Genomic DNA, 14,924 nt, shown 5'->3' with positions numbered 1-14,924 from the left:
CCGGTCATGTCAGTAACATCAAAAATGATGCGCAGAAGAGCGAAACTAGCCCTTTTGCCAGCCTTCTACATGGACAAGTTACTGCTGGGAATCGGTTTCCGAGCACTCGGTATGTTGCACCTGAGTGTGTGTCAGGAAGTGACACAGAACCATGCTCACAAACTCACACTTCCCATGTGATGAACCAAACTCACCTGGGTGCAGGGTTATGAAGTCCGTGGCCAAGGAGAAGCATTTGAATCTGTCTCCTGAAGGACTCCAGTTTAACACGAGTTATTTTCTTGTAGGTGAGACACAGGAAAGTGTTTGGACTATAACCATGGCCAGATCAGATGACACAATTTTGATGCCGGCTCTGGGCCGCCCTTTCCAGCTGGGGATGCTGTACGACTGCCGCAGAGATGTCCTTATCCCAGGTAATTCCCCAGCTGTAGCCCCTGTACTCTGGAGTGAAGGGAGGAAAGGGTCACAGTCTGAACCACTTCATACCTGAGAATGAGCCAGTTGTGGCTTGAGTGGTCCTGGAACTGGCCCTGCACATTCCCCCAGGCTCAGGGTCTGAAGTAATGGGATGGGGCAGGATGTACGCGCATTGGTCTGGTGAGCTGCTGCCATGCATTACAGGTCAGTGGTTCTCAAAGTCATTTGATCGCGCACCACTTCTTTGAATCTGTGGTAGTTCCTGCCCTCTCCCTGCCCTCCTGCTACACAAGTACATACGCTGAAAAAAGAATCAATATGCAACTGTGTGACCACGGTCGCTGGAGGGGTTATACTGAGAATGCTCAACATTGGCAAAGAACAGGGTAGATGATCCCCCTAACTGGTGATTTAGTGTATAATTAGATTTACCTAGCCAGTACAAAACAGCATCCGTAACTCCTGACTGGTTACCAAGAAGCTAAAATACAGTTCCCTCTAAACAATCCAGCCTTTGGCTCCTACCCAGACAGCCAAGTCTATATGGAGAGGTTATTTGAAACCTTATTCACCATATATAAAATTCTACCAGTTCCAAGAGATCAGATACGTTACCCACCAAGTCAGTGAATATTTCACATCTTACCCAAATACACATTTACAGCCAATTCTTATTAATAAATCTTAGATGTAGTTAAAAAAGAAAAGAAAGAGTTACTGCCATTGACAGATCATTAATACAAATGAAGTTCTGAGGTCGGTTTCATAGCGGAGATGCTGAGGTTGCTGATTTGTAAAAATCCTTCTGGAATCAATTTAAAAGTTTGTAGTTTAATGGGCAGTCCATGTGCAGAGTTTGTTCAAATTCTTCCATGAGAATTTACATGGATATTCCAGGGTATTCCTGGAGATCTCAGTGTGATTTGAACTTCCCCTAGCAAAGATTAAGAAGATCTGAGATAAAAAGGGATCAGGGTCAAGAACGTTTTTATAGTTCCCACGCAGGCTGAGAAGCCTCTTGTCCCAGCAGGACCTTCTCCCCAGGAAGAATAGGCAACGTAGATGTTTGCTTTGAATCCAATCCGCTATTTCCTGGGCATACACAGGTAAACTACGAGAGTTCTGTAGCTCTTTAAAGACTAACAAATTTAATTTAAGCATGCAGAAGCTTTCACCTGCTGAAATTAAATTTGTTAGTCTTTAAAGTGCTACAGGACTCTCGTTGTTTTTGCTATATACAGACTAACACGGCTACCCCCTGGAACTCTTCAACAGGTAAACTAGTTATATTCCTTCCTTATAGCATAGATCGTTAAACCGAAGACGCTGTTAATAATATTATTAATTTCCTGCAATATCTTACCTCTTTGATCTTAATGTTAACTTCATACAGATGCATACTTAATTAAGGCTTTTAGGACATGAAAGGGAATTAGCATCTATGAACTAGTCTGGTTATATTGTTAAACTTCTAACAAAAGATAGGCAAACACAGACAAATACACGTAGTATCTGTACTTTGATTCTCTAACAACACAGGCATACATACCAAAGAATTTAGTCCACTTAACATGGCTTTGATAACTATCTAGAAGGAATGGCTCTGTTTACCATCTCAGTAATTTTCTAATATGTCCTTAAAGGTTGATTTTTGGGGTATTTAGCCAGCTGGTTGCTTAACCTTCGCTGGCTCAGTGTCACACACTCTCAGTGAATGTGAAAAACAGTAAGTCATTGATTCAAACAGAGCCAACGATCCGTTGCAATAAGAGCAAAAGCAAAACTGCGATTGTGGTCGATGCTTACAATTAAATGTGCACAGCATGTCGTGGCAAAGGGATTTACGTACAGGTGGCAACGACTTCGTATAAAGCTATGTGAGTTTAACAGAAATCCGCCAAAATGCACAGCACCATCTCGAGTGCAATGCACAGTGCTTTCTGAGCAGCTGATCTGTCGGGAGGAATCAGCTTTGCTCATTATTCATTGCTGTGGGTAACATGTGCCCAGTCAGGGCCTTTTTCCCTAAAGTGTGTCAGGCCGTCCCCAGAATTGAAAGCCTCTGTTAGGTCGTGTAGAACTAAAACAACTCGTGTTCCTGATAAAATGAAACTCCCAGCTGTCCCGTTGGGAAGGTTTATTTTCTCCTGGTCTGTTCTCAGGGTGGCTGCCCCCTCACATCCCCACCCACCAGCCAGTAGAGTCTGAACCCTCCCTCCCTGGCATTTAGCAACTGAAGAACATAAGAACGGCCATACTGGGTCAGACCAATGGTCCACCTAGCCTCATATCCTGTCTTCTGAGAGTGGCCAATGTCAGGTACTTCCAAGGGAATGAATAGAACAGGGGAATTATTGAGTGATCCATCCCCTGTCGCCAACTCCCAGCTTCCAGCAGTCAGAGGTTTAGGGACACCCAGGACATGGGGCTGCATCCTTGACTGTCCTGGCTCATAGCCATAGATGGACCACTCCTCCAGGAACATTTTAAATTCTCTTTTGAACCCAGTTATAACCTGTCATGGGATGAAAACTTAACTGGCTATCCTGAGGTTACCCCAGCCCCAGCCACGCAACAGCTGCTCTGCAGAGGAGTCGGCTCATTTTGGGACATCACAAATATCTTGGTGGCGCAGCCGGAGGGCCCAAGAGTCTGACTCTTTTCACAGATTCATCGATATTAAGGCCAGAAGGACCATTGGATCCACTAATCTGAGCCCCTGCATGCCACAGGCCAGTACATTTCGCTTTGTTACCCCTGTACTGAGCCCAGTCACTTGTGTTTGACTCTGATGCCAGGCTGCTGCTTTCTCCCTCACTCTTCTCCAATCCCCCGTCTCCCGAGGAGCTCTCCCACCTGCCAGCACACCATGGGAGCCTCCGGCAGGGTGCTGGCTCTGCCCTATGCAAAAGTCTCACAGACAGAAGCGCCGGTGTGGACAGCCCTATGTCAGTGAGAGACACTCTCCCACCAACACAGCTACCGCTGCTAGTTCGGGGTGGTTAATTCTGCTGGCGGGAGAGCTCTCTCCCACCGGCACAGAGTGGCTACATGGAGACCTTAGAGCGGTGCAGCTGCAGTGGTATAACTCTGCCGCTGGAAGGTCCATAGTGTAGACATAGCCTAGACATGATCCAGAATGGGGAAAGGAAAGGAACCAGGAACTGTGAGGAGACACTGTAAGAGGGACCGACTGGAGTCAGGGCACAGGATGGGCCAGGACAGAAGGGGTCAGCGCTGGTGGGAGACAGAGAAGAAGGGCCCGGAGTCTCTAGTGTTATGAGTGTCATGGCAGACAGCTTCCCAACGGGGCACTACAGCGTGATGATGTGCAGGAGCTTAGAGAAGCCCAGGTCAGGAAGTGCTTGTGGAGAAAGCCCAGTAAATGTGGAGGAAGAAACAGAGCCTGAATGTTGCACTATCTTGGCTCTCTCCCTTTTTATGCTTTATCGCTGGACACAGTCCGGAGAGGCAGATTTTAAAAGGAAGCACCTGGGCTTCGGAAAATCCCACTCAGCAGCGCTGTATCTCTTTATGCATCGAAATACCTTTAAAAATCTGGCCTTACATTCCTTTGCTGACAGCAAATAGCTGCAGAACCCCTGGAAGACGTGTCTCTCTCCTTTCGTGGCTGGTCAGATTTGCAGAAGTGCTGAGCACTCACAGCTGCAACTGAAGTCAGTGGGAGCTGCGCTTTGTACATATAAAGTGCTAGAACACTGCTAACAGCTCTGGAAAAAACCGAAGGCCAGGGCTTCTCAAGTTGGGCACCCAGGTTAGTGGATGTTTTGTCCTTAATCTCTGTGCCTCAGTTCCTCACCAGTAAGATAAGAATATTCATACCTCTCTGCCTCACAGAGGTGTTGTGAAGAGAAGTATCTGAATGTTGCTGAAGCTCTGAGATATTACAGTGATGGGCACCAGGAGGAAATGAACAATTCCGTGTTCAGTGCAGGGTTGAATGGTGCACAGTGAATAAGACCTGGGTCCACACATTGAATGAGTATAAAAAGAAATATTGAATCATAACCATTCCAATGAGAGCCATTCCAACTGTGCACTGAAGGAGGAGTTCCTTGGAAAAGCTAGTATCTGATCATGGAATTAAAGATGCATAAACAGAAGGTGGCTGAAATGCGGTTACATGGATGCCTGAATTATGACATTTCCTGACATTTGACTGTTTGACTTTGCAACCTTCACTTTCTCAATGTAAAAGGCTTTTTTAAAATTTACGTTTATAGATATTGTACTGGAGAAGGAGCCAGTACAATCTGTTAGTGGCTTTGGGATCCACTTGGATGATAAGTGTATGTACGTGTAACACTCGCATTCTCAGCTGCTGAAACTCCCCTTGGTGCAGCAGGCTACAGTAAAAAGGTCATTTTAATCATAACTTTGCAGAGTCATAAGAACATAACGACGGCCACACAGAGTCAGAGCAATGGTCCAGCTAGCCCAATATCCTGTCTTTCAGCCCTGCCGGAGCCTGGTACTTCAGAGGGAAATGACAGAACAGGTAATCAATCATCAAGTGATCCATCCTGTCACCCATTCCCAGTTTCTGGCAAACAGCAATCCCTGTCATGGCTTGTGTGTTTATGTTAAACATTTAAACAAATGTTCATCTATTTTTAATTTCACACACAGACACGAGTGAAGCGTGTTACCAGATTGGACAGTTTGTTCAGGAACATTCAACTTTTTTTTAATGCTACAACATGTCATGCAGTTACAGAACAAAGGATTTCTTACCCTCTCTGCCATTTACCATGTGTTTGTCTGTACTATTCTAGGCATCACTTTATGGGACCTGGAGACACTTAGAAATGATATAGATGCAAAACCACAGTCCAGGACTGAATTTCAGATTATTGCATCTGACAGCACTGAAGACAAGGCCTCTGCTCTCAATGTCACAGCATCACTGAAGGCCAGTTTCCTGTCTGGCCTGGTGGAAGTGAATGGATCCGCAGAATATTTAAGTGACACCAAGACATCAAAACATCAAGCCCGTGTTTCTCTCCAGTACTCAATTACAACGCAATTTAAGCAGCTGACTATGAGCCAGTTAGGGCGCCACAATGTTTCTTACCTTGATATATTTGACCAAGGCACGGCCACCCATGTGGTCACGGCTGTGCTGTACGGGGCTCAGGCTTTCTTTGTGTTTGATCAGGATGTTGATTCATCTGAGAACGTACAAAAGATACAGGGAAAACTCCAGGTTATGATTAAAAAGATACCCCAGGTCTCCATCGAAGGGGAAGGAGCTCTCAAAATGGATGACAAGGAAAAAGCACAAGCTGAAAAGCTTAGTTGTAAGTTTTATGGTGATTTTGCTCTTGAGAACAATCCAGTCACTTACCAAGACTCCGTGTAAATATATATTCCACCCTCCCACAGCTGCTGGGTGACAAGAAGGAGAAGGCCGTACCAGTGAGAGTCTGGCTGTACCCGCTGACCAAGCTGGATTCCAAAGCTGCTCAGCTGGTGCGTGACATCAGCATAGAACTGATCTTTGATGTTCAAACTGCCCTGGAGCAACTGACAGAGCTAGACATGCGATGTAACGACATGGTGAAGAGTCCAATTGCCTCAACCTTCCCCGAAATCAAGAGGAAAATCCAGCAGTTCAAAGATCTGTGTAAGCAACACAGACAGACTTTCCAGAAACAGCTCGCAGGACTCTTACCCTCCATCCGTGGAGGTGGAAAAGAGGAAGGGGCTCTGGTGGACATTTTAACCTGCACAAACCAATCACCGTTCAATACCCAGCAACTCAATGAATTTCTGGATAAAAAAGAACAAGAAATGACTTTTGTCAATTCCTATCTCTCTGCCCTAAAGGAAGTGAAAGTAGTGTCTTCCCGGAATAAACTGGATGAAATAGTATTTGATCCTATGAATGACTTTGTCGTCTCCTTTATGTTCACCTCATTACATGAAGAGGAACCATATTTATCAGATTTAAAAGAATGGCTTAACACTCAATTGATAAAGGAAACTCATGATCCTGCATCAGCCACTTCTGTCAGCGAGAAACCAAAATCCAAAATGTGGTTTGAGGAAAAAGAAATATATAAAAAAGCCCGAAAATCTGCAAAGTCCCTTTCAAATTTTGTCAGTGCCAACAAATCTAACGGGAAGACCCGGTTTGTTGTGGCCTCTGTTCCAGACAAGGACAATCCAGGCACTTCCATTTACCTGTATGAAGATGGAGAGCAGGTCAGCACCAACTTTGAGCCTCCATCAAAGCCCTTTCCTCCCCTGATTGATGGAATCAGACATGACCGTGTGCGGCTCACGTTTAAACCAGCAGCCTATGGAAGGGCTGCGATATCCGGCTACCGGGCAGAGTACAGAATTGCAGGGTAGGAGAACTGGACGGCTGTGAATGTAAATAACGAACAAGAGACATTCACAGTAACCGGGCTACGTCCAAACGCCGAGTACCAGTTCCGATACGCTGCAGTGAGCAAACCAGGGCTGAGCGAGAGCAGCGATGTGAAGACTCTTCCTCCCATCTTCCTGATAGCCCTGTTTCCGGAGAAGTATTTATGATTTATGTTGTATTTATGACTGGAAGAAAGCAGATATTGTATTTATGATTTATGTTGTATTTATGACTGGAAGAAAGCAGATATCGCAGTGTAAGGGCGCGCAAGAATATTGTTACGCGAGGACAGCTTAGCATGACAAGGCAGGATCCTAAAATCTATAACAGGCTTCATAAGCACTAACAGGCCTCCTATGCCTTCCTCCCCTCCCCCCCCAGAAAGCCTCCAGAGGATAAGAGGAACTACCTTCCCCAGGTCTGGAGAGGCCCTGGGTGGTATCAGCAGCAGATGTCTGACCACAAGGTCCACTTCTGCTAAATGCCCAACCGTGAGGCTGTTTTCAGACTAGCTATAGGGCAGCTTTGCTAAATGAGCTAACCACATAAACCAGTTCAAGGTCAGCTCCTGCCATGGGATACTAACATCAGCTTATTGGGATGTTCTTTAGCCAGGTACCAATAGATTAACAGCAGCTAAGTGTTAAGGCCCAATCCCTATGTGGATTGAGATATACATCATTTATTGCTGGGTAAAGCTCATTGTAGGGCTTAGAGAAAAAGGGGGTATATAAAAGGGCCCCCCCAGGCCCGCCCTGTTGAGACTTTCCGTGGATCCATTGAGGCACTAGCGGATGCCTCGGGTGGGCCGGTTCCCTGGTTGCAACTCACTTCATAGAGCCAAGTACGGGTCTCCTCGCCCTCGTGCTGGTAAGCGCTTTCTTCCCCGCTTGAGATGCTTGGGGCATAGCTGCAACACCCCGTAGCCTAGCCATGATACCTTACGGCCGGTACTTGCTATACAGATGGGCCCCCAGGCAATCCTTGTAGTTGGCACCGTCTGTGCATTCTTGATAGCTTGGTCTGTAGTGATTTGGCCTTCCTGCAACTACCTCAATCTGTAACTCTTATATTTAAATAAACTGCTTGTTTGGGCACTTCCTGTCCGCCTGTCTCTTAACCACTGAGATCTAAAAATAAGAAACATCCGCCTCGGCGAAACACGCCCAGGTTTATAATGTATGAATGACTTCAGAATCAAACAACGTATTGCTATTTAATAACTGAATTGTAGTAGCGCGTACAGGACCCAGCCACTGGGTTCAGTAATGGGCCCAGCCCAACTACAGGGCTCTGTTGTGCTGGGGGCTGTACAAATTACACTGGACCGCCACGTCTGGTCAAGTTAAGGTTCCAGACTGGTTTCTGTGTAATGTTTGACCCTTCAAAGTGCTCTAAAATCTTTATGGTTACTTGGATTGCTTTGAAATTTGGTGTGCCCCCAGGGGTATTGGCTAAAGTCAGTGATCCAAATTTGAGGTCATTTGACCAAGGGGTGTCCAAGATTTCATCCCCCCCAGATTTTCTAAAGGTTGACATGTTTTACTGACGTATTTTTGCCCAGACTTGGGGATCAAACCATGGCTCTGCCATATCACTGAAAGACTTTATTGTATTAGTTCTATGTATTATTGTGGGCCAGCATCGTATGTAACTCTCTAGTGGGGAGATGTGACGGATGTAAGAAACGCTGCTCAAAAGGCTATATTGAAAGTGTGCCAGACAAGTATGGACTTTAGGGACAATAAGTGTTAAGTGGGTTTCCTGGGCAGGCTCTAGGGCGAGGTGAATGCAAATTACCACCTCTGGTCAATGCAAAAACGAGGCCTTTTGAAGCTGTGCCCTCAGGAGAGGGTTTTTTCTGTTGGTTACTGGGTACAGAAGGCCAAGATCAAAGGCCCAAGCTGGATAAAGACATGGCTGATCTGCCCAGCCATTCCTGTGGTTCTGGATCAGAAAGGGAAGAACTTGTAACCACAGGGAGAACCGAGAGATGGGTTTTGAAGGACTAAAACCTACTAGAGCCCAAAGCTGGAGTTGGGGGATCTCCGGGAAGCTTTCTAGCAGGTGTAAGTTCTTTTATTGTTTTAATGTTTCTCTGTAATGCTTTTCCCTTAAGAAGAACCGTGCTTGCTCAGAAGGAGCTGTGTGGAAAAGTGGACCCGTGGGCAATACACTGGTTGTAGCCTTCGGAAAGAAAGCAAAGGGCAGGCACTGGCCCGTTCAGGCAGCCTGGCTTGCTGGGGGCATCCCAGTGTAAGGCAGGGAGCTGGGCAGCCTGAAAAGCCCCGGTCAGGAGGGAGTGAGACGTGGGTCCCCCCAAGAGGGGTGAGGGCTGGGAGGCCAACCCCTTTCAGAGGCTGCCCTGAAAGAGCCGTGGAGGAGGAAGACAGGATCAGAGACCCTGAAACTGTGACATACTCAGGGGGAGAAGCAGCAGGTGTTTCACCCTGAGCCCACCCAGCCTATGTCAAGTCACCTAGGGCAGAAATCTGGAAAAGGCTTGAAGGATGTTGCTAAATCTGCCCATCGGTCATTTTCTTAAAATTATTTATTAATTATTATTATTATTTTTTGGAGTGTGTGATGCTTCTAAGGGGAGCCCAGGGTTGTTAGGCACTTCACTGTCACCTGCCCCAGCGTGGGGACGTCTTGTTTATGCCCGCCATGGGTCAGCCCCCTGACAGTGCCAGCCTCAGGCAATGTGAGCACTCCCCTCTCAGCCTCTGTGGACTCCGCTGCCCCTCAGGCAGGCTAGAGATAGTCACACTCTAATCCCCAGTTCCTCCGAGCGTCCCCCTGCCATGTCCAGCCCCAGATCCTCTGGACACGCACAGAACCTGCTGTTACCAAGGGACCAGAACATAGCAGCCTATTGGTCAGACCTTAGAACACAGCTCCACTTAACACACAGCACTTTGTTTACAGAGAAAGCACATCTACGTTTTTTTACCGCAGAACAGAGATTCAAATGATAGCCAGCAGAAATACTGGAGACAAAGAGTTACACAGCAACTAAAATCTTAACATGCATTCAGGAGCCAAAACTTAACTAACAAGATGCCTCTTGTCTAATAAGGTACTGCTCACCCAAACACCTTCTCACTGTGTTCTTCAACCAGGCAGGCTGCTGAGACTCTCCTTTCAGAAGATCAAGACCATTGGCAGCTCGTGGGCCCAGACGAAGGATGCCAAGGTCTCTCTCTGCATCCATAGATATATTAGCCCAGTCCTTTGTTCTTCATCTGTAAGCAGGGTTCCACCCCCTTCCGCACCCCTGCTGTTCACCTCTTCCTGTTTATTTCTTCTCCTGAAGTCCACACTGTTGCCTGATTTTAGTTTCTCAATAATTTAATAAGAATATTTGTGGAATAGGGTCATAGGCTCGCCAATTGATCTGATCAGAAGATAATAAGGTTCTTGTCCCCGAATCAGGCTACACAGAGTTTTGCAGGGACTCTTGGGGTGTATGACAAGGACACTCGCACTAAGAACCAAAATATAGCCTTGAAGACTTTCTTTAGATAAAAAAGAATGATAATCAAATAGATAATCAATTAGAACTACAGAGGCCAATAATATTATTTTAGAGACACGTGGTATAATATACTATAAAGCTCTGGGTTAATATACTCACACCCTTCCTTGATAACGTGGTGGTAAGGGACAAAGGACCAGCCTCGCCCCTGTATGCTGATGTCCAGGTTCCTCTATTCTCGAGTGGGAGGTGACAGCTTAGGAACTGCTCAAGAGCAACGAGCTATGGGGAGACTACAGCACTCAGACTGGGATAATACTGAACATACGACACAAGACTAGGATGCAGCAGCCGATGAAGAAAACCCTTTAGCATTATATCCTGAGCACCATGTACCCTCCTTCCATGTCCAAACGTATCCTCTTCACCCACAAAATATTAGGTTCTCATATCCTGTAGGCTGGCATATTAGTGCGTATTATGACATATCCACTTCCTTCCCAGACACTTCACCCATTCTCACCTTTTATTTCTGGCCGAACCCTGCTCTTGTGGTGAGCCTGTTAAGTCTCCTGAGCCCATCAACTGAGGTAGCCTCCATCTTACTGCCTCCTGACTGACCTAGGGGAAAGGTTATAACCAAATATCTACTTTATCCTTTAGCCCATCATCATCTAGCTAGGGTAAAGGTCCCAGACATATTATGCTAATTTGCCTTAGCTCATCATACAGGATGTGGCCTGTAGGCATCTTGTATTACAGCCAAAATACTTTCAATATAAATCTGTAAATCTGTTATTATAAAACAAGCATTTAAACTCAGAAGAGACAATAACTTCATACGAAAAGATATATATATGCAAGCAAGCAGCTAGTCCTATGGGCTACACCATGATCTCTGCATTAGCATTTGACTCTCTATGCACCTTGGTCAGCCATGGAGACAAGTGTCTCCTGACTCCTATCTCATGGAGCCTTTCTTAAGACATCTACCTTTGAATGACCTGCCTTTAACTTCAATACACACTCACATCTCTCCTTACATATTATTTGCACACACATCCTGCACAGACTGTGGTGTCGGAGAGAGGGCTTTCGATTCTTCGACCATGGGCTGTTGTTCCAGGAAGAAGGATTACTAGGAAGAGACGGGATTCACCTAACGAAGAGAGGGAAGAGCATCTTCGCAGACAGGCTGGCTAACCTAGTGTGGAGGGCTTTAAACTAGGTTCAATGGGGATCGGAGACCTAAGCCCGAAGGTAGGTGGAAAAGTGGGACACCACAAGGAAGCAGAAGGAGGAGGGTCCAACAGGGGAGGCCTCCTGATTCATACGGAGAAAGTCTGGCAATCGGCCAGTTATCCCAATTGCCTATACACAAATGCAAGAAGCCTGGGAAACAAGCAGGAGGAATTGGAAGTCCTGGCACAGTCAAGAAACTATGACATGATTGGAATAACCGAGACTTGGTGGAGTAACTCACACAACCGGAGCACTGTCATGGATGGGTATAAACTGTTCAGGAAGGACAGGCAGGGGAGAAAGGGTGGAGGAGTTGTACTGTATGTAAGAGAGCACTATGATTACTCTGAACTCCAGCATGAAACTGGAGATAAGCCAGTTGAGAGTCTCTGGGTTAAGCTTAAAAGCAAGAACAATAAGGGTGATGTCGTGGTGGGTGTCTGATATAGACCACCAGACCAGGAGGACGAGGTAGATGAGGCTTTCTTCAGTCAACTAGGGAAAGTTTCCAATTCACAGGACCTGATTCTCATGGGGAACTTCAATCACCCTGACATCTGCTGGGAGAGCAATACAGCAGAGCACAAACACTCCAGGAAGTTTTTGGAGAGTGTTGCAGACAATTTCCTGGTGCAAGTGCTGGAGCAGCTAATTAGGGGCCCTGCTTCTCTTGACCTGCTGCTCACAAACAGGGAAGATTTGGTAGGGGAAGTAGAAGTGGGTGGCAACCTAGGCAGCAGTGACCATGAGATGGTCGAGTTCAGGATCCTGACAAAAGGAAGAAAGGAGAACAGCAGGATATGGACCATGGACCTCAGAAAAGCGGACTTTGACTCCCTCAGTGAGCTGATGGGCAGGATCCCCTGGAAGGCTAATATGAGGGGGAAAAGAATCCAAGAGAGCTGACTGTACTTTAAAGAAACCTTATTGAGGGTGCAGGAACAAACAATCCCGATTTGCAGAAAGAACAGCAAATATGGTAGGCATCCAGCTTGGCTTAACAAAGAAGTCTTTGGTGAACTTAAACACAAAAAAGAAGCTTACAAGAAGTGGAAGCGTGGACAGATGACTAGGGAGGATTATAAAAATTCTGCTTGAACATGCAGGGGTGAAATCAGGAAGGCCAAAGCACAATTAGAGTTGCAGCTAGCAAGGGACTTGAAGGGGAACAAGAAGGGTTTCTACAGGCATGTTACCAACAAGAGGAAGATTAGGGAAAGTGTGGGCCCCTTAGAGAATGAGGGAGGCGACCTAGTGACAGAGGTTGTGGAGAAAGCTGAGGTACTCAATGGTTTTTTTGCCTCTGTCTTCATAGACAAGGTCAGCTCCCAGACTACTGCACTGTGCGGCACAGAATGGGGAGGAGGTGAACATCCCTTAGTGCTGAAGGAAACATCGGGATAGTTTGTTCCTGTGCCCTCAATAAGGTTTCTTTAAAATACAGCCAGCTCTCTTGGATTCTTTTCCCCCTCATATTAGCCTCCCAGGGGATCCTGCCCATCAGCTCCCTGAGGGAGTCAAAGTCTGCTTTTCTGAAGTCCATGGTCCGTATCCTGCTGTTCTCCTTTCTTCCTTTTGTCAGGATCCTGAACTCGACCATCTCATGGTCACTGCTGCCAAGGTTATCACCACTTCTATTTCCCCTACCAAATTTTCCCTGTTTGTGAGCAGCAGGTCAGGAGAAGCACGGCCCCTAGTTGGTTGCTCCAGCACTTGCACCAGGAAGTTGTCCGCAACACTCTCCAAAAACTTCCTGGATTGTTTGTGCTCTGCTGTATTGCTCTTCCAGCAGATGTCAGGGTGATTGAAGTTCCCCATGAAAATCAGGTCCTGTGAACTGGAAACTTTCCCTAGTTGACTGAAGAAAGCCTCATCTACCTCATCCTCCTGGTCTGATCTATAACAGACACTCACCACGACATCACGCTTATTATTTTCACTTCTAAGCTTAACCCAGAGACTCTTAACTGGCTTATCTCCAGTTTCACACTGGAGCACAGAGCAATCATAGTGCTCTCTTAAATACAGTGCAACTCCTCCACCCTTTCGCCCCTGCCTGTCCTTCCTGAACAGTTTATACGCATCCATGACAGTGCTCCAGTCGTTTGATTTTCCCCACTAAGTCTCAGTTATGACAATCATGTCATAGTTTCTTGACTGTGCCAGAACTTCCAATTCCTCCTGCTTGTTTCCCAGTCTTCTTGTGTTTGTGTACAGGCACTTAAGATAACTAGCCGATTGCCTGACTTTCTCAGTGCAATTCAGGAGGCCTCCCCTGTTGCACCCTCCTCCTTCTGCTTCCTCCTTGTGTCCCACTTCCTCACTTACCTCCGGGCTTAGGTCCCCAACCCCTACAAACCTAGTTTAAAGCCCTCCTCACTAGGTTATCCAGCCTGGCTGCTAAGATGCTCTTCCCTCTCTTCATTAGGTGAATCCCGTCTCTTCTTAGCAATCCTTCTTCCTGGAACAACATCCCATGGTCGAAGAATCCAAAGCCCTCTCTGCAATACCACCCACGTAACCACGCGTACATGTCTGCACGCGATGGTTCCTACCTGGGCCTTTTCTTTCAAGAGGGAGGATGGACGAGATCAGCACTTGTGCTTAAAACTCCTTTATCCTTTTTCCCAGAGCCACATAGTCTGCAGTGATCTGCTCAAGTTGGTTCTTGGAAGATGGATGACTCTGTCTCCCTTAGGAGGGAGTCCCCGACCCCACCACCCTTCTCTTCCTCTTGGGATTGGAGGTCATGGAACCCCCATCCCTAGGACAATGCATCCCATGCCTTCTGATCAACAGGGTCTCCTTCTGATCCATACCCTCAGATGAGTCTTCCAAATCGTTCTCCGCTGTAGTACCTGTGCAGAGAGCCTGAAAACGATTTCTTACCTCTATTTGCATGGTGGGCAGATAGGTTCTCTTTCTTCGGGAGGTCACATGCTGCAAATTTTCTTCCCCATTCTTCATTCTCCCCTGCACTGTCTTCTCTGATTCTTCCTCATGCTGTGCCTGCAGTAACAAATCACGTCTTCGATCAATAAAGACTTCATTTTCTTTAATGCAATGCAGGGTTGAGACTTGGGTCTCTAGTCCTTTCAATATGGAAACTGTAAGAGAGTATAGAGTTAAAAGCTGGAGAAGTGGCCAGGCCTAAATTACAGGGAACAGGATCAAAGCAAGGGCAAACTCTGTTTCTGTGAATTGTAGTTAGCGTCTGTTATCTCTCTTCTCCTCCTCCCTTCCTGGCCATCTGCGAAGGGGATAAGTTTATCGGCACTCCTGGGCAAGGTCTTCTGGTGGGAAGAAAGCTTTATCTTCCTTTCTCCCCCGGCATACCTTTACTTCAAAGAATGTTAGTGTAAAATTTATGGGTTTTAGGGTGGTATG

The 14,924-nt window shown here is 46.5% G+C and overlaps 1 protein-coding gene across 1 annotated transcript; it reads left to right on the top strand.

The window, feature by feature from the left end:
- The first annotated feature begins 319 nt into the window (after nucleotides 1-319).
- On the top strand, nucleotides 320-6,984 carry LOC137145105 (stonustoxin subunit alpha-like). The gene is given in 3 exon segments (XM_067535723.1): nucleotides 320-416; nucleotides 5,217-5,797; nucleotides 5,800-6,984. Coding segments are annotated over 3 exon segments (1,863 nt in total).
- The last annotated feature ends 7,940 nt before the right edge of the window (nucleotides 6,985-14,924 follow it).

The sequence above is a fragment of the Emydura macquarii genome, unplaced genomic scaffold (assembly GCF_026122565.2).
Source record: "Emydura macquarii macquarii isolate MOO-44397 ecotype Brisbane River unplaced genomic scaffold, CSIRO-AGI_Emac_v2 contig_3511, whole genome shotgun sequence".
Classification (NCBI taxonomy): domain Eukaryota; kingdom Metazoa; phylum Chordata; order Testudines; family Chelidae; genus Emydura; species Emydura macquarii.
The sequence above is the reverse complement of the archived record's forward strand: the minus strand, read 5'-3'. Positions and strand labels throughout refer to the sequence as shown.